The sequence below is a fragment of the Nannobrachium achirus genome (assembly GCF_963921795.1).
Source record: "Nannobrachium achirus genome assembly, chromosome: 4".
NCBI classification, from domain to species: domain Eukaryota; kingdom Metazoa; phylum Chordata; class Actinopteri; order Myctophiformes; family Myctophidae; genus Nannobrachium; species Nannobrachium achirus.
In genome coordinates, this window is record NC_137813.1 from 57299819 (window position 1) to 57326466 (window position 26648).

The window sequence follows — 26648 nt, forward strand, 5'->3', positions numbered from 1 at the left end:
CAGTGAGAGAGTACCATGCTTGTCTCTGTGACTTCCTATGAGGCTTGGGAAAGGTGGAATAACTGTTGTTTTTTCTTGTACATTGTTATGGATTTAGTTTAGCTGCCGTTTATAGATTGATGGACCTGCTCTTGCACAAAAAGCAACAGCCTTGGAGGAAATAGTACAGGTCTGTTCATGATAGCGTTTACCATCTATAAGTTATACTGTGGCCTTCAAAACATGCTTTGGAGGCAAGAGCAGGAGAACTTTGGTAAGTGTTACGACCTAGGGGTCAGGTGTAAAATAAAAATGGACTCCCTCCTCCCTAGTCCCCAAACATAGCTTAGCCACCATCCAATACCAGTTTAAAAATACAGTGATTTATTTATTTTGTTAAAAAACATGGGTAATTAACTCAGGATGGGCCCTGGGCATACTGTAACATCCTAACCAAAAGAAAACCCATTATTACGTTTTAAAAACGCAAAACAAAGCAGAGGTATCTTACCTAACAAACTATAGAACAGTGGTTCTCAACCTTTTCAGGCTCTGACCCCCCAAATAATCATATTTTAACAGGGGACCCCTGCACCCTGAGCACTAAGAGTTGAGGCATTACATTTTTTATAACACGGTTCTATTGTGAAAATAGCAGATCTACATGCTCACAAAAAAACGCACAACGCCTCGCAAAACGAGGCGTTGTGAGCATGTAGATCGGCTATTTTCACAATTTCTGCCTCTAATATTTGATTATTTGGCCAATGTTTAATTTGTGGATTTAGAGGTATTAAAATAAAACTTAAATTGTCACTTTAGAAATGTGCAGATAACCTAAATACACCTAAACGTTATGGTGGTTTGTTTCCTTTTGAGTGAGAAAACAATGTTGCAAATCAAGGTAATCATCTGGGGACCCCCCAAGATAATTTGGGAACCCCCCTTGGGGTCCCGACCCACAGGTTGAGAACTACTGCTATAGAAACACACCCCCTACACTACCAAGATTGTAACCCATGTTAACAGTGACAGCTCTAAAACATTGGCAAATCTAAAGACACTAAAATACAGTACTGGTGTGGTTGGGAGGCTGGCAAGGAGGTATGAATCTGCTCTTCTGCTGTTCTGAAGACATGCAGCTTTATAGTTGAGCCTGCTCACAAGAGCCACTCACATTCAGACACCAGTCAGTGACCATAGACATAGAAAGGTAGACGCCTCCTCCGGCTCTGGGTCGTCTGTAAAAAAGTAATTCTTACAGAATCCTTCCGCGTGCGTCACAGAAACGGAGGTTCGGTAAGCCAATCAGATGCAGGACTCCCTTTTTCCCAGAGGCACTTGCTTTGACAATGTAAACATTTGTTTCCTCATGCCAATAAAAGCTCCTTTGAATTGAATTGAAGTCCCGGAAAAGATGCGCTGTGATTGACCAGTATATACCAATACATTTTTACAGGTCACTCCAAAGAACAGCGGGTGAGGTATCTAGCTTTTTATAACTATGCCACTGACGCTACTCACAAATCAGATGGGACTCAATAACTCAATCAGCTAGGAAACATATCAAGGGAAAACTCGTAAGGAACTCCGCAATTGACCATGTAAACGTTATGCCAGCTTGACATAATCTAACTTGTAACTGTACTTGATTGCTTCAACATGAGAGATGAATAACCTTTGGCACTGAACAACAAATCTTGCACTAAAAAATGTGTGAAAACACAAAAGATTTCTGTCAAAATGGATTCCTCCTCACGTGTTCACATACTGTATAGAAAAGAAAGAAGCCTGTCTTACATGAGTTTTCAAATAATTTAAATACAGAACAACACTTACAGCACTACAACTGTGGATCACCGAGTTATGATGTGTTCCGAAGATTACTGTTTCAGACCCTACCAAAGTTATCCTGCCCTTGTCTCCAAAGCATGTATTGAAGGATACAGTATTACTACTAGTAGATGGTAAACTCTACCATGAACAGATTTGTACCAATTCCTCCAAAGCTGTTGCCTTTTGCGCAAGAGCCAGCATATCCATCAATCTAGGAGGTGACAACTACATGTATTTTCTCTCAAGTCATTCTGAATGGCAGCGAAAATAAATCCATAACAATGTACAAGAAACACAACAGTTACCCAAGCCTCGGTAGGAAGACACAGAGACAAGCATGGTACTCTCTCACTGCAGGAACTTTAATGACAAGTGGTTTGGATTGAAAAGAGAACAAAATGAGAGGATCGGAAGACATGAGAGATGAAGAGTATAAAAAATGGTCCAGTTGAGTTGGTGGGTGTTCAGTGGGTGGTTCAGTTTTAATTTACTCGTAGATGAAGGCGTGGGCGGGGAGCTGGTAGGTGACAAACTCCTCGGGCTTGAACCACAGACCGACCTCCATCTTGGCGTTCTCCGCTGTGTCACTGCCGTGGATGATGTTCCTGAGAGGAGACAAGGTCATTAGAAGAATTATTGAATCTGCGTAATAATATAAACAGTCTATATCTACCAATAGACTATCTATCAATCTTTCTGCTGACATTGATTATCATTATATAACAATGTTATGACCTAGATATCAACCTGATATCAATGGGAACATTTGAGAAATTTGGATGGGAAGGGTCAGATTAGCATCAGCGTTGACAAGTTCAATCCTATCTACTGTATCAATGCTCATGATGGTTGGTCTTCTTGGGTGCTCACCTGCCAATGTTGACACAGAGGTCTCCACGGATGCTGCCGGGCTGAGACTTAGCTGGGTCGGTCTCACCCAGGATCAACCTGCCCATCTTTACAATGTTCTGTCCCTCCCACACCTAGAGAGAGAGAGAGAGAGAGAGAGAGAGAGAGAGAGAGAGAGAGAGAGAGAGAGAGAGAGAGAGAGAGAGAGATTTTGTAATTTTGCTCAGATTGCATACTGTAGGCCTGTCTGCATACACTTCATGTCTGTGTAGTGTGTATAATCCTCAATCAGTAGAGTAGGCGTGAGTAGAGATAATGCGTGCATTACCATGGCCAGGATAGGTCCAGAAGACATGTACTTGCAGAGTCCAGCGTAGAAAGGCATGGCTGCCAGGTCAAGGTAGTGCTTCTTCATGTGATCCTCAGAGGGCTGAAGACAAACACACACGCATTAATATTGAATCATTCAATCATATTTTGATCATCTTAATCTATTATATTTATATTGCAGTGCAATAGAGGAGAGGGGGTTACATATTGTGTTGGACGCTATCAGTACAACACACGTTACCTGGATGAATTTAGCAGCAACCAACTTGAAGCCTTTCTGTTCAAAGCGCTTGATGATCTCGCCACACAGGCCCCTCATCACACCATCAGGCTTAACTGCAATGAATGTCTGCTCCATTTCTGCAGGTGCTGGGGGGAAAGAAAGATCAGCCATTTAAGGCCTATTTGACTGCTTTCCCTTTTCACACACACCGTATGCAGTTCAATCAGGTAGTCAATCAATAATGCTGTCGACATAAAATCACAACTCATTGTGTATACTAGTGGCACATGGTTTATCACGTAGGCTTTGCATTGTAGACTGGCTTGTTATCAGCAACTGCTTCTGCATGAGTGTAGTCTTCACAAGAAGGTGTTTCAGAAGGTTTCTGTTGTAGCCTATATTGTTATCAATCAACAAACTAAACAAACTAGGCTATTATAGGCTATTGAAAACAATCACATACAACACACCAAATGTGTATGTTGTGCCGGTGCTGTGCACAGTCATGCCTCAAAGCTACTGTACCTTTTTAACGGGAGTTCACAGGAACTTGTAAGGACAGCGGGAGTCAACTGCTCACGGCGGGGATGTGATGTGTCACCAGCGACGAACAACTCCAAGGGGCCACTATTTAAACACTCCATGACACAGGGAGGGGAGGGGCTCTGGGATGAGTGAATGTCAAGAGTTAGGCGGGGTCGGCGATGTCTGGTTGGCACATTTCTTGGCACAGAGAGAGAGAGAGAGAGAGAGAGAGAGAGAGAGAGAGAGTGGAAGGCACACCCACACTTTGCCCACAAAGTGTTGACTCATCCAGGCGAGACATGGATCCATACATAGAACGCCTTAAGAGAGCCTCACATGTGTGGATTCCACACGTTACTAACAGGTGACTGGCACCAGGCCATCTAGGGACTTTAATTAGAATCCTCAGAGCATCATTGTAGGCCACTTTAAGCCTCCGCCTGCTACCTTCTTGAATGTGAACAACAAGATGGTCACATATTCAGGTCACCTTTCCCCGTAGGTTATCTTTCTCTGTATTAAAGCCCTATTCATGGGAGTGCAAAATGCTTTAAAAAGTGCACACTTGACAGAACCTGAACACATACTGAACCTGATATTAAAGCAGTCTGGGCCAGGGACGTGCAGAGAATGTTAGAGAGGAAGGGGCTGAAATTTCTAAAAGGGCGTTTGGTGAACATTTTGAAAATAGCCGACCTCCAAGCTCAAAACGCGTCGCAGTTTGTGAGCTTGGAGGTCGGCTATTTTCGGTACTTGATAACACACTAAACTAGGCATAATCAAGTCGATACTGGAAATGTGGTGTAACGGCATGGATTTCTACACAGACAGGGCAATTCTTTCAACATAAGATCCTGCATTCAAGTTCGGGAGAGTTTGGACAAGACAATTCTCTTGAATGCTGCCTTCAGGTATGGCATGGAAAGTGGCATTTGCATTTCTTTCACCATAGTGAAAATTGCATTCATGGTTTGGAGGGGGCACTTTTTACAGACGGGTAAAAGGGCGGGGGCTCAAGCCCCCTTTGATGTATATGTGTGCACTTGCCTGGTCTGGGCATTACGTTTGCGACTGTAGAGATATTTCTATCATCATGGAGATCATCATTGAAAATGTGGCCAAAGTACTTGATTTCCTGGAATAAATAAAGACAACGGTCACATACAGTAAGTGAAAAGCTGGGCAGACCAATTTCTTGTCCTCGTGCTTCTCACTATCATGACACTACTCTTTTTGGAGCTGTGTGGAACACAAGCTCCCTATACGTGGCCGTGTGTGTGTCCGTCCGTCCGTCCGTCCGTGTCTGTCTGTCTGTCTGTATGTAGCCTCAAAGTTTGGCACGCTACTCCTCCCACAGTTTTTGCACCACACACTCGCGCCATATGTCAAATCGACCGGCTTACTCGGGAATCGTGTGCTAGTAACTTGCTAAGAGAAAGGTTCTATAGTTTAATTGATATTAATTTATTAGTGAATTAATTTTCCCCATTGACTTATAATGGGAATTGCAAAAACTCACATTCAAGTATTTTTCTCTCGTAAACCATAGGAGCTACAGTTTCAAACCTCGGAGAGGAGATTCATAATGATTTTAAGAATGAATCCAAAAATAATTACATCACTCGGCCTCATGGTGGCGCTATAACGGCCCACTTTGCGTTATGCCCCGTAACTCTTGAACCGTAGATCGGAAAATTAAAATTCTTTTTTCCCTTGGATTCCTTGGGTCAAGACGCATCTCTCCCATATAGGCCACGCCCATTTGCGCCAGGATAGATTTTCCGCCATCTTGAATTTTCTCCAAAACACACTTTTTGCACCTTTTCCTACATATTTTCTTCAAAAACGGTACACAGGATCCTGGGTGACCAGAGAGGTGCTACACACACACACACACACACACACACACACACACACACACACACACACACACACACAGCTCCACTTCGAACAGAGGTTCGATTTTTTTGTAGTGTAAATGATGTCTTTATCATTGCCATTATTTGAGCACACTTTCAATAGCTGCTGTAACCCTCCACTGTATGGATTCAGAATGACCAGGTCATCAGCATACATAAGGTGATTTATGATAGTTACCTATGAAACCACTATTGCACTTATTCAAATGTATGTTCTAAATACAGTAGATACAATCATGTGTATTTTATGGATTTTGCTTTTATGCCATTCAGATGTCCTGGCAAAGAAAACAACTGTAGATAGACCTTTTTTTTGTATGCTGTCAGCCCTCAAAATAACACAAATGTCATCAAAGAATTATAAATGTTAAGTAAGGAGTCATACTAAAACATTGTACTTTACTGCTACCACCAACAACAACAACAAAAAACACCAAACTAAACTGTACTGGGTTGTAAACACAAAACACACCAAAAGCTAAATTACTCAGTGTGTTAAGACGTTCTCTAGATGTTCACAAGATCATTGTTTCATGCTGATAAGGAGAGAGAGAACAGCTTCCACTTTGAGATTGAAAGGCTGCAGCCAAATTCCAACACTCAAATGTTTGCATTTCCGCCTCCTCCATCCATCAGTATAGCAGTGTTACACATGCAGGGCCGGGCTGGGAAATAAATTCGGCCCCTGGTATCTTGGCCCAGACCGGCCCACCACAACTGGCGCGAACCGAACATAGACGATCTACAAGCTCACAGCGCATTGAGGCAGCAGCGCATTGTGGGCTTGTATGCTGTTAAATGTTTGGGTGGGATTCCTGGGCCACAGTAGCCTATGATTGGGCTACTAGGCCAGTATTCAGATGACAGACAAGCCAGTGGGCCAATCATGGGATGCCTCTCTGCTCTGTGGGCCGGTGCTACTGAAGGATTGGCCTTCTCCACTTAGTGACCGACCGCCCACTTTTTTGGGCCCACAGGCCAACTTGTATATAGTCAGTTCAGGTATGCTACAGTAGATGCCCAGTCCATCCCCGATTTAAACCTCCATGTGCTCAGTATTCCTTTGTCACAGTTACTGTGTGTTCCTGCCTATGTATGTCCTGCTGTATTGCCACTTGTTTCGTGAGTTTGTAATGAAATCACTATTGATATTGATCAATAGTGATTTCATCTATCTGCCTGCCTGCCGTGTTCCGCTTCTAGTTCCTCCACTTCTGCCTCACACCGTGACAGAAGAAGACTTTGGCTTCCACGTGGATCTCTGTTGTCATGGTGATGAAGTTATTTTAATGACACCACTCTTGTCCAAATATGGAGGGGCACACGTGTTGCTAAGCATGCGTGGCAACCGATCGTGTTGCGAGTGAGGTCAGACCAAAGCTTTGCTCAGCGTATATGAGGTGTGAAGAGACTCCAGATTCCAGACCTCCGCTTCATTCCCCTGAGACCAGAAGATAGTCCATAGTGAGAGAACGGAATACAGAACTTTGAGAGACAAAGAATACAGGGAGATAGAGGACAAATTGTCCGGCCTTTTCAACAGAACCTACATCGCCGTCCCCATCACAGTCCATGTATAGCAGAAGCTTTGACCATGAACCGCCGCTCCTGGAAGGAGATTGCTCCCAATCTTCCTGTTCTGAGCGTACCCTCATGTCTCATCCGAGCCACGGCGACCTCAACTGCAAAACGCGGAGAACCGGACAAATCTGTTCAGAGGCCAGTCAGACAATTGTCAGCCCTGTAACCAGCCGGCAACAAGGAGACACAGACCCATCGAAATCTCAAAGTCCTCAACAGTTTACAGAGATTTTAACTCAACCAAATGCAAAGAAACATCAGATGATTTACCCTCACATCTGTAAACAGTGTGACAAAGGTTTCACGTTTTTAAGTGACCTGAAGAGACACCAACGTGTCCACACAGGAGAAAAACCCTTCGTCTGTAAACAGTGTGACAAGAGTTTCAGTGAGTTAGGAAATCTGACGAAGCACCAGCGTGTCCACAGCGGTGAAAAACCCTTTGTGTGTAAACAGTGTGACAAACGTTTCAGTGAGTTAGGAAATCTGAAGAAGCACCAGCTTATCCACAGTGGAGAAAAACACTTTGTGTGTAAACAGTGTGACAAACGTTTCACTAGGTCAAGTGAGCTGAAGATACGCCTGTCCACACAGGAGAAAAACCTTACCACTGTAAACTATGTGGCAAGAGCTTCGGTAGGTTAGGTGTCCTGAAGACACACCAGCGTGTCCACACGGGAGAAAAACCTTTCCAGTGTAAACTATGTGACAAGAGTTTCTATCAGTTAGGTAATCTGAGGGGACACCAGCGCGTCCACACAGGAGAAAAACCTTTCCACTGTAAACAATGTGACAAGAGTTTCAGTCATTTAAATAGTCTTGAGACACACCAGCGTATCCACACGGGGGAAAAACCTTTCTACTGTAAACTATGTGACAAAGGTTTCAAGATTTTAAATAACCTGAGGTCACACCAGCGTGTCCACACCGGAGAAAAGCCTTTCCGCTGTAAACAGTGTGACAAGAGTTTCAGTCACTTAGGTAATCTGAAGACACACCAGCGTATCCACACGGGAGAAAAACCTTTCCACTGTAAACAGTGTGACAAGAGTTTCAGTAAGTTAGATCATCTGAAGGGACACCTGATAATCCACAGTGGAGAAAAACCTTTCGTCTGTAAACTGTGTTACAAGGCTTTTAGTCAGTTAAGTGCACTGAAAACACACCAGCGTATCCACACGGGAGAAAAACCTTACCACTGTAAACTATGTGGCAAGAGCTTCAGTAGGTTAGGTGTCATGAAGATACACCAGCGTATCCACACAGGAGAAAAACCTTTCCACTGTAAACTATGTGACAAGAATTTCAGTCAGTTAATTCATCTGAGAATACACCAGCGTATCCACACGGGAGAAAAACCTTTCCACTGTAAACTATGTGGCAAGAGTTTCCATCAGTCAAGTCATCTGAGGACACACCAGCGTATCCACACGGGAGAAAAACCCTTCATCTGTAAACAGTGTGACAAGAGTTTCAGTCATTCAGTTAATCTGAAGAAGCACCAGCGTGTCCACAGCGGTGAAAAGCCTGAGCTCAGTTCGGGGCTCTTCCCAGGTTGAAAGAAGGAGCATAACGCCAGGAAATTGGCACTGGGTGACAAAATTGTGGGATTATTTTATTTAAAAAATTAAATAAGTGTAACCACTTGGACATATCAGATGAGATGAACAATCATATCTATTATGCACACTCCCACCACTGGCTGTCTATCTCAAACATGCCCACAATTCTGCAAATTGACCAAATTTAAAGGTCTTATTAGTATGGTGTGAAAACATATTTTCCCTTAACTCTTTTACCGCCCAACGAACGCTTGTTTCTTTTTTCACACTGCTGAACGAACACTCGTTCTTTCCCCCGGCAGAGCCTGTCTGAGCAGAGCAGATGAGGGGTGGCGCGGGTGTCTGCAGCAGCTACAGCACCAGTAACGCTACTCTGAAGTCTTGAGCACACATAAACAAAAATGGTGGCGGGATCACTTTTCTGGTAACTTTTTCAGCATTGGATCTTTCTCCATTTCTATGTCTACAACTGATGCAACCGAGAGACAAACTTCAGCCTCGTTCAATGGAACGGCTGTGCCCGGTCGACTGTTTTTTTTTTTTTAATTGGTGACCCGCTGAAATATGTGACTGTGTGTGGACTTATGTCTGAATGTAAATCACTGCTGTTTGTTTATTTATTAACAAAGTATACTAGGTTTCTAACCGTTAATAAACACCAGTGATTTACTTACTTACTTGGACATTCAATAATGGGTTGTGAAGCCCACAAGATGGTCAAATATTTCGTCAGGTCACCTTTCTCCGTAACACCACGGAGGACAGAGGGGGCAGAATATTAATATTTGAATTTGGCTACTGTGATGATGACATTCTCTAAACGTTCCCAGGATCATCGGATTATTCGCCTCTAGGGTTGTCATACTCTTGAAGCCACAGTGGTTTTTGAAGGCTAACGTGCAGAACAAGTTGCAGTCTTGGTAGTGTAGAGGCGGGTGTCCTTTCTTTTGTGTTATAAGTTTATCATGTGTTTCTGTAGTGTGTTAAGTTGCTTGTGCTTTGTTTTGGGTTTGTAAAAGGAAAGGTTTTTGAGCGGTGGTAAACCGCTCCTAAGAGTGGCTGTGCGTGTGTCTGTAGCCACTATTCCTCAGTGTTTTGCCATAGCAATGTGTTTTCCTCAGCGTTTTGCCATAGCAATATGTGTGTGTGTGTGTGTGTGTGTGTGTGTGTGTGTGTGTGTGTGTGTGTGTGTGTGTGTGTGTGTGTGTGTAGCCATATTACATCACCAATTACATCCTAGACCTAGACCTATCTGTAGCCACTTTTCCTCAGCGTTTTGCCATAGCAATGTGCGTGTGTGTAGCCTGTATTACATCACCAATTACCAATTGAAGACGTTATGCGAGCACGACCACCGCTCACTTCACTTTGGGTGTGATTTTTCTCTTTATTTGGGATGTTATGCTCAGGGCCCACCCTGAGGTAAGGTAACCCATGATTTGTAACTTATTAACTAAATCACGAATCTAATTCCATAACAATGTACAAGAAACAGCAGTTATTCCACCTTTCCCAAGCCTCAGTAGGAAGTCACAGAGACAAGCATGGTACTCTCTCACTGCAGGAACTTTATTGACTGGTTTGGATTGAAAAGTGCACAGATGAGAACAAAATGAGAGGATTGGAAGACATGAGAGATGAAGAGTATAAAAAATGGTCCAGTTGAGTTGGTGGCTGTTGCTTGGTTCAGTTTTAATTTACTCGTAGATGAAGGCGTGGGCGGGGAGCTGGTAGGTGACAAACTCCTCGGGCTTGAACCACAGACCGACCTCCATCTTGGCGTTCTCCGCTGTGTCACTGCCGTGGATGATGTTCCTGAGAGGAGACGAGGACAGTCATTAAAATAATTATTAGATCTGTGTAATACTATAAACAGTCTATATCTGCCAATATATTTTCTATCAATCTATCTGCTGACATTGAATATCATTACATTTGAGAAATTTGGATGGGAAGGGTCAGATTAGCATAGCGTTGACGTCCGAGTACGATCCTATCTATCAATGCTCATCTACTGTATGATGGTTGGTCTTCCTGGGTGCTGTATGTTTTCCTGGGTACTGTATGATGGTTGGTCTTCCTGGGTGCTCACCTGCCAATGTTGACACAGAGGTCTCCACGGATGCTGCCGGGCTGAGACTTAGCTGGGTCGGTCTCACCCAGGATCAACCTGCCCATCTTTACAATGTTCTGTCCCTCCCACACCTAGAGAGAGAGAGAGAGAGAGAGAGAGAGAGAGAGAGAGAGAGAGAGAGAGAGAGAGAGAGAGAGAGAGAGAGAGAGAGAATTGTTTTAATTTGATCGAGTAATGATTGCATATTGTATCTGCATGCATGTCTGTGTATAATCCTTGATCAAGCAAACAAGTGAAAGTTTCATGAGGAGTGAGAGACAGTATATTGACACGTTGTCACTGCATGGCACTGGCTCAACTTGACTCTAGTCAGTCTAGTGCAACGATTCACATTCAGGCTTTAGTGTCTAATAAGACTAAATGATTTAGTTGATTATTTAAAAACAATTGATTCGAATGTATTCGTGTCGACTCATTATATTCTTTTATACAAAATAAAAAATGCTTCTTGATTATTAAATGAATTGAAAAGCGAATCGATAATTGTGATTGAGAGGATGCGTGTGTGTGTGAGAGAGTTACCATGGCCAGGATAGGTCCAGAAGACATGTACTTGCAGAGTCCAGCGTAGAAAGGCATGGCTGCCAGGTCAAGGTAGTGCTTCTTCATGTGATCCTCAGAGGCCTGAACACAAACACACACATTAATATTGAATCATTCAATCTTATTTTTGATATTATCATTTTAATCTATAATGTTTAAATTACAGTGCAATAGAGGAGAGAGGGCTGTGTAGGCCTATACAGTATATTGCGGCGGAGGATGCTTGCTATCAGTACATGACGTTACCTGGATGAATTTAGCAGCAACCAACTTGAAGCCTTTCTGTTCAAAGCGCTTGATGATCTCGCCACACAGGCCCCTCATCACACCATCAGGCTTAACTGCAATGAATGTCTGCTCCATTTCTGCAGGTGCTGGGTGGAAAGAAAGAAAGAAAGAAAGAAGAAAGAAAGAAAGAAAGAAAGAAAGAAAGAAAGAAAGTTTGCAGATACTCTTGCAACATCAGCCATTTGAGGGCTCTATGACTACATGCCCTTCTTGCACATATGGTAGTTCAATTAAGTCTATGAATATTGCTTTGGATATAACATATCACAACTCATTTTGTATACTAGTGGGCACATGGTTTATTATTTAGGCTACACTTTACATTTGTAGACTTAGCCTATGTTATCAGCAACTGCATCTGCATGCATGTGTGGTCTTCACAAGAAAGAAAGTATAGAAAGTTTCTGTGGTATACTGTCATCAATCAACAAACTAAACAAACAATTCATAGGCTCTTTAAAAGTCACATACAACACACCAATGTGTATGCAGTGCCATTGCACAGTCATGCCAGCCTCAAAGCTACTGTACCTTTTCAACGGGAGTTCACAGGAACTTGTAAGGACAGCGGGAGTCAACTGCTCACGGCGGGGATGCGATCACCAGCGACGAACAACTCCAAGGGGCCACTATTTAAACACTCCATGACACAGGGAGGGGAGGGGCTCCGGGAGGAGTGAATGTCAAGAGTTATGCGGAGTCGGCGGTGTCTGGTTGGCACATCTCTTGGCACAGAGAGAGAGAGAGAGAGAGAGAGAGAGAGAGAGAGAGAGAGAGAGAGAGAGAGAGAGAGAGTGCACATGCATGTGTGCTCTTTCCTTTTGTTGATTCATCTATTTTAGAGCTCATTAGTGTGTTCAGAGTACAGGGCATCATATAGGATAACATGCAGTTCACTAGTGCTATGCTATTAGAGACGGTATACTGTAAGTATATCCTGTACTTCTAAATAGATACAGTCACTCACAGTCACGCATGTTTTAACTGTGTTTAGTACTGTAGTACTGTACCCACAGACACCTATGCTGACGGATCTCATAGTAACCCACTGTACTTTGGCATGTAATATATTTAGTGTTTTTTCAACCCAAAATAATCTGGTTGAATATAATGAGGATCCATGAAATAATACGTATTTCATAATGTAGGCCTGCCTACTCATATTCATGTTGAATGATGACTTAACTTATAAATGGCACAATGCAACGTATACACCAGCTGAATATACATTCAGATCTATTTGAATCCTTAAATGTCAATAGGGGTAGGTAGGCCTACTGTACATGTGATCGTGCAGTGCCATTCTAGCATGTGACCATGTCTATATGTCTGACAACTAATCGGTACGCAAATATGATTTTGCGTGCGTGCATGCATTTTTGTGTGTACTGACACTGTAGGCCTACACGCGCACTGTGTGTGTGTGTGTGTGTGTGTGTGTGTGTGTGTGTGTGTGTGTGTGTGTGTGTGTGTGTGTGTGTGTGTGTGTGTGTGTGTATCTGTGTGTGTGTGTCTGTGTGTGTGCGCGCGCACGTTTTTGTGTGTAAATTAACGCCTTACTTGATTATACTACATGCAGTGTCACAAAAACAGCACAAGAAGCAACTTTTGATGCTTTTGTATGATCATTAATTTACAAATAAACACAAACACTTTGAATATGGAGAGGTTGCTGCCCAACAGCAACAAATGCACGTCACTTGAATCAGACAATTACAAGCTTGATGGTCCGTCATCTGTGAGAGAGTAGAGCACACTGTTCCTTTGCACTGAAAGGAGCCAGTGGAGGTTGTTGGGGCATCTAGGATTCCTCCTGGACTGGTCGCATCCACATGGGGAGGCTTTCCAAACCCAGGCACATCCAGCTGGAAAGAGGCCACGGGGGCAGACCGAGGACCCCTTGGAAGGATTATATCTCCACACTGTGCCTGGGGAAGCCTCGGGATTCCCCTGCCAGGCCCCTGCTGGAACTCTACCTCCCCAACCGACGAACTGGATGAGCAAATGAAGATGGATGATAGATGGATGGTGGGAAATAGCCTATATTCCCATTTGTTATATATTGTCTCTGTATGTCCAAAACAGTTCCTTCTGAGGATAAAAATTCTAAAGTATCAAAAGTAGCAGATTTATAAGCTCAAAACGCATTGCTTCGCGTCACATTTCGAGCTCGCAAATCTGCTATTTTGATGCTTTTGTGTGACGCAAGTAGGACGTTAATTTACACATAAAAAAACAGACTCAAAATGTTAGAATGCAGTGATATGTTGAATTGAAGGAGAGGCTGACTGTTAATAATAATAATTACCTACTCCTCCCGCGAGGGAAATTCAGTATTTGCAGCCCAACCCAGCTGCTTCGCAGCCCACAAGGAGCGCGTGAGCAATTAGGGGTTAAGAGTCTTGCTCAGGGACACACATCGACATTGCTATCCTGGCCGGGAATCGAACCAGGGACAACCAAGGAGGCAGGCTCCCTAACCATTCAGCCACGGCCGCCCCCACGTGGGTGTGACAGAGAAACAAAGCACCCTCATTGCAGTCCGTAAGAGTGATGGGGACATTGGGTTATTGCTTCATATAGGAATCCTGGAGCCAGTCCAGAGGGTGCCGGCTGAGCAAGGATCATGTTCCCGATGACAGGGCCATGTGGAGCCTGTCACTAAGCCTTGCATTTTCTACTGACAGATATATATCTTAATGGTATATTTGAATTGTATAGTATAACACATTAACATTGATTGAAGACTTTATTAGAAGTTTGCATAGGAAAAGGTACAGTTTCATGACGGCACAGTTCACTGGTACAAGGTCTACTAAAAGGAGATCCATGAAAAGACTAAGCTTATTTCCACAGGAAACCATTAAAGTATCTCATATAACATTGAATGACAGACGAATAGAACACAGTACTATGCAGTAGATATGTAAAGAAAATAAAATGAAAGAAAAAAGAAAACAGTAAGTCTAAACAAACAGTAAGTATATACAAAGAAGGGGCAGGGGAGGGGAGGGCTGGGCTAGGTTTTTTTCTTAGTTGCGAACGGCTGCTGCCTGTAAGTGGTTTTTCAGGGCAATTTTAAAGGATGCTAGTGATCCACACTCCTTCGGTAAGGCTTTCCACATTTTGGTGGTATAGCAGAAGAGGTATAGCCCTTTGTTGGTTTTGACTCTGGGTTGAAAGTGATCTGTGGCGCTGCCTCTGGTGTTGTAATTATGGACATCCTTAACGTTTATAAAGTATTTTGATAGGTACTTGGGTATCATAGTGGTGTAGCACCGGCGCCTAACTCTGTCTCCACTAGGGGGAGCACAAATCCAGGATTTTTTTTTTCTTTTTTTTTTTTTTTACTTTTTGGCGCCGCGAAGCGGTGCCGCGAAAAATCGGTTATTTGCGGTTATAAAGTCGTCTAAAATGGGTCTAAAATGGGTCTAAATGGGTCTAAAATGAGTCTAAAATGAGTCGAGCACTGCTCGGACACGCACCGCGGTCCGCGGGGCACCCAACAAGCCAACACACAACACAACACAACAAAACCACACTGACCACAAGTCCACAACCATGACCAAAGATCTGCAACCAGCAGCTACCAATATTTACAAGCAAGCAAGCAAGCATCTCATCACACACACAGACACACACAGAGGAGGAGGAGAGGAGAGGCTGGCTAACTCCAGTGAACAGTTAGTTAAATAAAGCCATGTCTTACCTTGAGAAAATTGCATCTCATGATCACACACACAGACACACACAGAGGAGGAGGAGAGGAGAGGCTGGCTAACTCCAGTGAACAGTTAGTTAAATAAAGCCATGTCTTACCTTGAGAAAATGACAAGAAAATATCCAATTTTATATTGAGGTGCCCAGAAGAAAGTTCCTTGTTGTTTGTTGTTGTGCAGCGCTCTGTCAGCCGAGGTTCAGACAGTCACTGTCATTGGTGAAACCAGTTGTTACCTTTTCCACTGTTTGTAGCAATAACTTGGCTCGTGTCATGTGGTAACTTATTCAAATAGTCCATACTACTTCTGTGTAGATAACGATGATTTATTACTTCCAGGGCCAGGCAGGAACATACAGCATAAACGTCACGTTTTCACTATTAATCCACTTGTATTAACTTAACTTCTCACTAATATATTCTCCCCAGCATTACCGCACATTCACTTCCGCGCTGGTCCCAAAACACAGCGTCAACGTCATCCCGTACTGCTCCTAAGCCCGCCCCCTTAACCCTTAAGTTCTGTTCAGATTCACTACACCTTCGTTCTGTTCGGGTCATTTTGACCCGGGGGATATTTGGTTTAAAAAAAAAAACACCAATATAAATTTTAACTTAATAAATCATCATTATACATTGACTTTGACTCAATACCAAACAATTCATATGATATATATGGTAAATGTTTGCATTTCTGCTTTGCTATATCACATTAAACATTGAAAGAGCTAAATTGCAAATTGGGCATTATTAGCGCATATAATGCCTCATTTGCATATCTAAACATTTGATTTCAGAAAACTTGTAATTCAAAAAATCTTAGTTTTGATGTAAGTAATCAACAGGAAAAGTTTCATTGTGGTAGCTATTAGTTAATTTTTTTACCCTATTCACCTGTAGTGTCTCGCCTTAAGGTTCAAAAAGATATGAGGGGGGTGTAGCATGGTTGTAGTGCAAAAATATTTTTTTTAAATGTTCATCTCAGAAGAATCTTTAAGGCCAGTGAGTTTCAGGTGGAAAAAATTTGAACTTCTACCTTTTTTTTACAAATGAAAATGTAAAACGGGTCAAAATGACCCGAACAGCACTTAAGGGTTAAAGGCACAGGCTTGGCATATAACACAGTAGACCTATACCTCCCGCCCCCCATTCGCTGTGATTGGTTTAGAAGCCATCTTAGCCATGCTATGGGTGCTTCAAAGGGTCAAACAAGGCGAATTTCTGACGTTCTTCTTCTTAATCACATTTTGTGATTATATGATCGTAAATAAATACAAGGAGAGAGGGGGAGCCGGGCTCCCCCTACTGGCAAATAGGGGGAGCCTTTGCTCCCCTTGGCTCTATTGAATAGGCGCCAGTGTGGTGTAGTGTATCTTGTACACCAGGCCCATTGCAAGTTGCTGTACTCTGTCATCTACTCTGAGCCACCCCACTCTTAACTGGTGAGTAGCGGTGAGGTGAGTCTGGTTAAGCAGGACCCTAATTAGTTTATTTTGGGCTGTTTGGAGTTTAGTTTTTAGGGCTTGTGGGGCGTCACGATACAATACGTGGACTCCGTAGTCAAAGAGGGGCTGGATTATTGCACCAGCTATGGTCTTCAGTGTGTTGAAATTGACCATTGGGGCGATCCTCTGTAGGAAACGAGAGGATCTCATCAATATGTGATACAGTGACAAAATGGGATTGGAAAGCTATACACATTTAAAGAGTTGAGTTGGGGCCTCTTGCCCATAGACCAGGGTTCCCCAATTAGTTTTCCCCAAGGGCCGAATTATGTCTAGGGTACCAAGCCGAGGGCCACAACATTGCAGGGGGCGACGGTGGCGTTCCCACTACTACAGTTTTCGTCATTGTCGGGTGAAAATCATGTATGTCCAAAACCGTTCGTTTTGTATTTATCATTTTAAAAATGATTTAAACTAGTGAAAACAGCCGATCTACAAGCACACAACGCCTGCGAGGCGTTGTGTGCTTGTAGATCTGCTGTTTTCACTACTTTTGTGCGACGGCCTTGTATGATTTGCGAAAGAACGTACAAATTTGGAGATACAAGATTTCAACCCGACAACGACGATATACTAGTGTTGTTGCTGCTCTTATACCACCATTATTACTGGGGTTGGTGTGGGCCAGACAGTAGCCCCCCGCGGGCCGCAAATAGCCCGCGGGCCGCCTATTGGGGAACCCTGCCATAGACTGTTAAAAAAAAAATGGATAATGTGACGTCATTGGTTTCCACAGACCGTAAATGAAAGCCTATTTTAGAGCGATTGCTAATCTTTCTATATCCGCTCCAGAAATGAAAACTGTCATTAATCAGATAGATGCTATAGGCTGGAGGGCAGGTCTTCATTGGAAAGCCAGAGACATATAGCCTACTTTATCCTTTATTAATGGGACCATAATTTACTAAACGCATATCATGATGATTAAAAAAAAAAATACTTTAAACTTGCAACTGAAAACATAAAGTGTTTATGAACAAGTTTTTACCAAGATAATAAACTGCAGTTTGGCACCCATGGTGCGATGAATCTGCCAATTGGTATTGCATGATAGGAAAATGACCTTGGTGTCCCTTCCTCCAATGGCAGTAAAGTACAGTAAGAACACAAATAATAAGTCAAAGAGGTCATTATCCTCCCTATAGCACTTCTCTGTGACATGATCATTCTAGGATCACAGGAAAACCGTCAGGTTGTTAGATGAGCACTGGCTGGCTGCTTGAATATTTCTCGAGAAGGGAACTTGATCATTGTCTTCAGTTTAAGCAACTTTCCTAATTCCTTTCCGAATGTCATTGCAGATACAATATAAGAGGCTAAACGATTCAAATGTCCATTCTGATGATAGCTTGTACTGTACTTTGATGCACTCTGTTTTGACGAGGACATCAACTAATATCATTATCCTCACTTTTGGTTGCTGTTTGTACTGTAGTAGATTCACAATCTTGAGCTGAAACATCATGCAAGCATCTGATCATAATATCAAGGGTGAGCAGTTTGAATCTAGTCTTGTCTTGCATGTTACTCATCTCTTTATGTGCTTTGTTTTCCTGTCTTTTTTTCACTGACATGTACCGTATCTGAAATAAACCATTAAAATGCCATAAATCCTGATGAGCAGGTTGGTGCCTTGCATGGTTTCCTCTGCCATCCTTGTAAGAATGTGTGCGTGAATGTTTGAATTGTAAAGAGCCTTGGAAATAATGCACCTTATACCATGTACAGAAAGAAAAGAAACACCCGTATTTCTATAAAAAGTATTAAACATAAAGGCTTTCTCAAACATGTTTTATGAGGAATACCTGGAATATGAAAATATTTAAACTTTTAATTTTAAAGATATTGAAGAATAACAACCCCTGGGGTCATTTTTGACCCCACTCATGCATCCTAGGGTTAAGTACAGTACTTGAGTACCGGTACATCTACTTAGTTACTTTCCACCACTGCACCTTTCCCAAACCCCAGCAGGAAGTCACAGAGACCAGCACGGTACTCTCTCACCGTAAAGGAACTTTATTGACAAAGTGATGCATGTTTGCGGTTTGGATTGAACAGTGCACAGGCGAGGACACAATGAGAAGGTCAAACGACTTGAGAGATGAGGCGTATAAAAACATGGTCGGGTCGGTTTGGTGGTTGGCTATTTGGTTGGTTTTAATTTACTCGTAGATGAAGGCGTGGGCGGCAAGCTTGTAGGTGACGAACTCCTCGGGCTTGAACCACAAAGCGACCTCGTTCTTGGCGTTCTCCACTGTGTCACTGCCGTGGATGATGTTCCTGAGAGGAGACGAGGACATCAGTTATTAGAAGAAACATGAAAACCACTGAATTATATAAACGATTTTGACCTACCAACCAATTAATCTACCGATAGATCTTAAAGGAGTAGTTCACCCCCAAAATGACTTTTTTTTCTATTGATTGGTTACGCCATGGAGACGAGAGTTCAATAATATTTTTAGCTTTTTGTCGCATTCCCAAAAAAATGTGATAACAATACATTTACCCCCATTCGTTCCGGATGGGGACCCGTTTCGAAACGGGTCCCCATCCGGAATCAATGGGGGTAAATTTACTCGAATCAAATTTTTGTGAATGTGACAAAAAACTAAAAATATTATTGAACTCTAGTCTCCATGGCATGAGTAATCAATAGAAAAAAAGTCATTTGGGGGGCGAACTACTCCTTTAAGTCCCATTACGTAAACAATGCTACAACCCCAGATAACTACTGTATGTGAAAGGGAGGGTTCAGATTAGCATAGCACTATTAGCACAGTCTATGATGGTTGGTCTTCCTGGGTGCTCACCTGGCCATAGTGACGCAGAGGTCTCCACGGATGCTGCCGGGCTGAGACTTAGCTGGGTCGGTCTCACCGAGCATCAACCTGCCAATAGAAACAATGTTCTGTCCCTCCCACACCTAGAGAGAGAGAGAGAGAGAGAGAGAGAGAGAGAGAGAGAGAGAGAGAGAGAGAGAGAGCGATGGTACATTTGTGTCCTAGGGTGACCAAAGTGCTACACCGCATTATAGTCTACAGAACAAAAACAAAATCCAAGCACAAGGCCAGAGAGAACTTGTGTTGTGAAATGGGAGTGTGGATTTTCAAGTGACCAGAGTGGATGCATGCAGACCTGTGTGTGTGTGTGTGTGTGTGTGTGTGTGTGTGTGTGTGTGTGTGTGTGTGTGTGTGTGTGTGTGTGTGTGTGTGTGTGTGTGTGTGTGTGTCTGTGTGTGCGCGCGCGCGTGCGTGCGTGCGTGTGTGCGTGTGTGCGTGAGAGAGTTACCATGGCCAGGATAGGTCCAGAAGACATGTACTTGCAGAGTCCAGCGTAGAAAGGCATGGCTGCCAGGTCAAGGTAGTGCTTCTTCATGTGATCCTCAGAGGCCTGAACAAACACACACACACACACACACACACACACACACACACACACACACACACACACACACACACATACACACACACACACACACACACACACACACACACACACACACACACACACACACACACATACACATATTGTGTATTTTAAATCAATCCATCAAAACCCCTATTCAGATGTTAACTCTAACCCTGCAACAGATGACAACTAAAACACTGCACTACTAACAGTAGTGAAAGGTTAACAAAGCAATCAGACACATTTACATGGCGTTACCTGGATGAATTTAGCAGCAACCAACTTGAAGCCTTTGTGTTCAAAGCGCTTGATGATCTCGCCACACAGGCCCCTCAACACACCATCAGGTTTAACTGCAATGAATGTCTGCTCCATTTCTGCAGGTGCTGGGAACGGATGAACGGATGATTGAATGAACAAATGAACAAATGAATGAATGAATGATGAATGAGTGACCGAATCAACAAACTTTAAATCACAAACTGCCAGACACTCTTGCCACATCAGCCATTCTAGGGCAACGATATGCAATTTAATGAAGTAGCTTATGAATATTGAAATATAACCCTATGATTTGCACGTGGTTTATGTAGACTTGGCCTAAACACTATGTCATCAGCATACGAGTGTAGCCGCTATAAAAGAACAAAATAGCTGTTTTTAAAAGGTCTATTGTGGACAATTATTCATTATAATCAGCAAAGTAAACTATTCAAAGTCTATTCATAAACATTCACGCATGCACGCACGCACGCGCACGCGCGCGCACACACACACACACACACACACACACACACACACACACACACACACACACACACACACACACACACACACACACACACACACACACACACACACACACACACAATGATACTCCAATGTGTATAATGCAGTGCACAGTCGTGCCAGCCAGTGTTGCCATATTTGCCAAGCCACTAGACCACATGGACACTTGAAAACCGTATGCACCGGATATTTGAAAATAGTCTAATAAGCTCACAAAGCGTTGTGATGAAAAAGGTCACAAATAGAGAGGTGCAATTCTGGAAAATTCCGTCCGGCCATTATATAGGCCTATTGTTTTGTTATATGTATATATTGTGATGTCATGTAAAGTACAAAAGGCTTAACCTTTCTGTTGTGCAAAGGCTAACAAAGGGCAGGTTCACTTTACTGGCCTATAGCACCCACACTAATTATGAATATTTAGAAAAATAATTTTAACAACTCAAATCTGATACAGGGGTCCTTGACTCAAATTATTTGTCTTTTGTTTTCCTGTTTTATTTCCCCTTTTTTGTTTTGTTTTTGGTTTTATAGACTACAGATGGAAATTAGCCTTAGCTAACTCCGGCTGGTTTACACTGAGATCTTGTGTATATGTTCTTGTACAACATGTCAATTTTTCTGTGTTCATGAACCGGCACTGTCCTGTCTAAATAAAAACTAAAGTAAAAAGTGAGGTCAGTGGACAAATACATTTGAGGGTCCTTGACATGGGTTACATGTCTCCATTCCGACATGTCTCCTTTCCGACATGTCTCCTTTCCGACATGTCTCCTTTCCGACACTAACCCTATCTCTTACCCTAACCCTAAACTTAACCTCTATGGAAGTGTTGCCACTCCGACAATAAGAAGTCAATGTCAGAGTGGCGACATGTAGGAATGGAGGGTAGCATCCCTTGACATGAAAAGGCTTCCCATTGAAAGACTTGGCAGTTGCAACTGCTGACTCACTCCCAATCGTCCGGCATAGTCTGTCAGACTCCACCTTAGCCCATAGCACCTGCCGTAGCACTTGCCCTAGCTTCGATGACCTTGCAGGCTCATGCAAAGGCTAATTTAGATAGCATGCTATGTAGATAGATGCCAGGTCATTTACTGTATAAGCCTGGCATCATATAGTTTCAATGCACAGATTATACATGTTTTGATATAATATTCTGTTAGACTGATGATAGGTTATTGGTTTACCTATGATCCTAAATGACTTTGTCTATGAATTTGATACCCTGTGTTTTTCTTGCTTACTGAATCACTCTGGATTAAGAGTTCTATATTCTAAATTCTAAATTGTGAGAACCACTGGTTTAAATATATAAGCAACTGCATTTTACAAGTCCGAAAAAGCACAACCCGCAACTACTAATATTTACGACTTTACAGAAAAACAAGCCCAAGGTCGCTTGCCATAAGCAGACCTGGCAACACTGATGCCAGCCTCAAAGCTACTGTACCTTTTCAACAGGAGTTCACAGGAACTTGTGAGGACAGCGGGGAGATGACTGCTCACTGCGGGGATGCGATCACCGGCGACGAACAACTCCAAGGGGCCACTATTTAAATACTCCATGACAAAGGGAGGGGGGCTCCGGGAGGAGTCAATATCAAAGAGCGAAGAACAAATTTAGAGACGATCAGCATAGATTTACGACGGCCACGCAAGACATAGCATGACTTAGGCCTACTCATAAAAGGCACAATTCTATGGAGTGAAGGTCAAGAGTTGGGGGCGGGTTTTAGTTGGCACTCGTCAAGTCTGCTCTGTGTGTGTGCATGTGCGTGTGTGTGTGTGTGTGTGTGTGTGTGTGTGTGTGTGTGTGTGTGTGTGTGTGTGTGTGTGTGTGTGTTGATTCATGAAACGCCTATTAGTTTTGGGTCTGACCATCACTGTCCTCTCTTCCAGGCCTGCGTGCCCATGTCCATGTCCATGTTCCAGTTGGTCAACTGAAACCCTCTCAGAACAGAGTGTTCTGAGAGAGAACACCTCTCCGGGCAGCTGACAGGAAGTGGCGCGAGGCGGCCGTGCAACCAGATGACCTCTCCCACTTTCACTCAGTCCTTTCTGCCTTCTCCCTCTCCCCTATCTCCCCTGCTAAATCCACTTTCTGCCACGCTGAGATTCATTCCTGTGCCCCTAACCCAAGGAAGCTTTTTTTTCTCCCCCTTGATTCCTCAGAGCTGACCTTTTTCTTCTACTACCTACTTCGAGAAGAAGGTTGATGACATCAGAAGCTACTTGTCTGATTCTGCTAACCTCTACACATCATGCCTGTCCTCCTCTCTCTCCAGATGAGGTCCTAAAACTAGTGACCTCCACATGTCCCCAATCTTCCAGACCGTTGCAGATATGCTCCCCGGCGTTACCTCCATCACCAACACGTCTGTAACTTCAAGTTGTGTCCATTCTGCCTTCAAGTCAGCCAGAGTAATGCTGCTACCTCAAGAAACACAACTCTCCTCAGATGTCAAGAACTACAGATCGGTATCACTCCTTTTCTTTCTTTCCAAAACACTTGAATGTGTTGTTTCCACCCTGCTTTCTCTCCATCTCGCATAGAACAACCTGCTGGATCCCATCCAGTCAGGATTCAAACGGGGCCCACTCAACAGAAACGGCACTCCTTGCAGTCACAGAAGCACTCCGTGCTGCCCAGACTGCCTCCCACTCTGCAGTCATGATTTTTCTGGACCTTTCAGCAGTGTTTGACACAGTGAACCACCAGCTGCTTCTGGACACCCTTGCTGACCTACTGTAGGCATCACTGGGACGCCACTGAAGTGGTTCTCCTCCTTCCTGGCCGACCAGACCTACCAGCTTTCTTGGAAAAGTTTACTTTCATCCCCCCACACTATATACAGAGTACAGGGCATCATATATTTGAGCAATATTACACGAGAAGGTGTGTGTTATCGTGAATAGCATCATGCCTGTGTTGGCAGTGCAGAAGTTTCTCTTCATTAGTATTAGTTCATTATTTTCAGTATTTCTGTAAATGTCATAATATTCTAGATACAGTACAGTGAAATATTCATTCAACCTTTTTTTGTTTTAATTTAGATTTGTATGGCATACAGCTCATGAAAATCATAAGTCCATAACCTCCAAATATTACAATATTAGGCCTACACAAGACAACTCAAAACAATTTGAGAAATGTCAACCTTCTGAAGTCAAAGTTGCTTTAAATCCAGTGTGAAATTTCCGGACTCAGTAATGATTTGGGATGCTATGGCATCTGCTGCTTCCAATACTTTTTTACCACATATATATATATATATATATATATATATATATATACATTTGAGACAGAGCTGTATACCTTTTTTTCAGAGAGACAAATCAGGAGAAAATCAACTTTACTATCGACTATCAACTCTAGTGTCTCAAATTAGGAGATAGACTCCAAGACCTTTGGGCCCCCTTGGCACAGGAACCATTATATGGTTCCCAGGGCTACTTACTTACTTAACTTAACTTAACTTGTGTTAAGTGTGTGTGCGCGCGCACGCGCGTGCATGCATTTCTGCAGCTGTGTTTATGCATGTCCATCTGCGTGTGCGTGTGTGTGTGCGTGCATGTGTGTGCGTGTGTGATATATCAGGGATCAGAATGTGATGCATGCTCTCTCTGCTGCACACAGTCACACTGCTTCTATTATCTGGATGGAGGTGACACCAGCTGTCAGGATGAAGGTGCCAAATCATCTCATGTGACGGACTGTGTGTGTGTGTGTGTGTGTGTGTGTGTGTGTGTGCGTGTGTGCGTGCGTGCGTGCACGTGTGTGTGCGCGTGTGTTCAGAATATGAAGTATAGAAAATAACCATCCATATTGAGATTACAACTAATTCAAACAGATACGCAGATGTGATTTTTGAAGTGTCTTCGAGGCATTGTATTGTTCTCACTGCATTAAATGCACCAAAATATTAATATGGCTCTGTTGCACTTACAGAACATACTGTAGGTATGTGCTTTGCTCTAAATCACAGCGGAATCGCTTGGTGCTGTAACCTTTTATGTTTGTCATAAAGACCGTCATAAATTGCCATCTGCGTGCCCTAGTTCCCTCCACTCTATTTATGTGGCTTTTACCTTGTTGTTTACGTGTGACTTCATGTTTGGCCAAGTGGTTTCAGCCTGATCCCACTGCCACTGATGATAGTGCTCTTCGAAGCACAAGTCTCTGCCAGGTCAGGTAGATTATTGTGGCATCCTGGTGGCTCTATGATAGGCCAATGTGAAAAGGGTGCCATGTGTTCTTGGGCCTTTCACAGCAATCAGACGCTGCATGCATAATTTGAGGCATTTTGTTCTAAAAATGTGTTTAGCAAAAGTTTACCTGCTGGTGGCTCTAAAACAGGCCAATGTGAAAAGCGTGGCATTTGTTCAATGACCTAATGGGAATGTACGTGCAAAATGTCATGCAAATCGCAGGCTATGTTCATGATTTGAGGCATTTTGTTCAAAACGGACCAATCCTGCAAACTTTGGAATCTAATGTTAGCCAATCAGGATATAATATGAAATATTTGACAAATCCGTCGTGATCACATGCACTAAGAGATACTGTGAAATGATTTGGGTGATTTTGGATAAAATCTGAAGGAGTAAGAATGTGTTTTACATAAGTCCGGGTAGCGCTATAAGGCAGATGTGAGGCTGATTCGAAAATGTAAAAGTGACTTTTCTTCCTCTGCCTAATGGGAATCTGGCGCTGATCTGTCCAGTGCTTTGATTAGCACACTCACAGATATACAGACTCACAGACTCATAGACTCGTACAGATAGACAAGCCATAAAAAGATCTGTAGCCTGTGTTGTCCTGACGCTACATCTGACATATACTGTACAGTATGTCAGCTGTAGTGGATGTCAGCGTGACATTTTAACGATGACAATTTCACTGGGACGTGACTGGGAGCACCAGTGTCCTGTGTCCCAACATGCACCTTACAGTCGGGTAGAGGTGGAAGGGTTGAGTGGGAGTGGCTGGTTGAGGTCAGTGTGGAGCCAGTGGGAGGAGCATGGCTGTTTGGGGGAGGGGCATGGCTGTTTGGGGGAGGGGCATGGCTGTTTGGGGGAGGAGCATGGCTGTTTGGGGGAGGAGTATAGCCAGGCAAGGGGGTAGTAGTACTTGAATGCTTATTATGAACAACTTGTTTTTTCTGTAAAGTCGCTTTATTGGTAGTAGCAGGTAGATTTTTTGGGGGGCTTGTTTCTAAAGTGTCGCTGCTTATTTGGGCTTGCTTCCAAAATGTTGTTTAAACCAGTGGTTCTCAAACGTTTTCATGTGAAGGACCCCCAAATTAATAGTCCACCTATCCCCATCTGAAAAGTCTTTGTGATGGTGCAGAGTTGACAGACACACCCCTCTCATTGCAGTGAATAACTGAAGCGCGATGGGGTTGCTTAGTACCGTGCCACCCTTTGCCCTTCTCTGATTGGCTACGGGC

General features: G+C 43.2%; 3 protein-coding genes across 3 annotated transcripts; all 3 read right to left on the reverse strand.

The window, feature by feature from the left end:
• Positions 1-2302: 2302 nt before the first annotated feature.
• On the reverse strand, positions 2303-3352 carry LOC308283341 (nucleoside diphosphate kinase B-like; the record flags this gene model as incomplete). The annotated part of the gene is made up of 4 exons (XM_080723760.1): positions 2303-2420; positions 2686-2798; positions 2993-3094; positions 3236-3352. 4 exons carry the CDS (start codon positions 3350-3352, stop codon positions 2303-2305), a joined length of 450 nt encoding a protein of 149 aa, XP_080579886.1.
• Positions 3353-10501: 7149 nt separating this feature from the next.
• Positions 10502-11844, reverse strand: LOC308283340 (nucleoside diphosphate kinase B-like; the record flags this gene model as incomplete). Its single annotated transcript, XM_080723759.1, has 4 exons — positions 10502-10619; positions 10897-11009; positions 11461-11562; positions 11728-11844. 4 exons carry the CDS (start codon positions 11842-11844, stop codon positions 10502-10504), a joined length of 450 nt encoding a protein of 149 aa, XP_080579885.1.
• Positions 11845-19157: 7313 nt separating this feature from the next.
• Positions 19158-20781, reverse strand: LOC308283618 (nucleoside diphosphate kinase B-like; the record flags this gene model as incomplete). The annotated part of the gene is made up of 4 exons (XM_080724081.1): positions 19158-19275; positions 19809-19921; positions 20287-20388; positions 20665-20781. The coding sequence occupies 4 exons, from the start codon at positions 20779-20781 to the stop codon at positions 19158-19160; spliced, it is 450 nt and encodes a 149-aa protein (XP_080580207.1).
• Positions 20782-26648: the final 5867 nt, after the last annotated feature.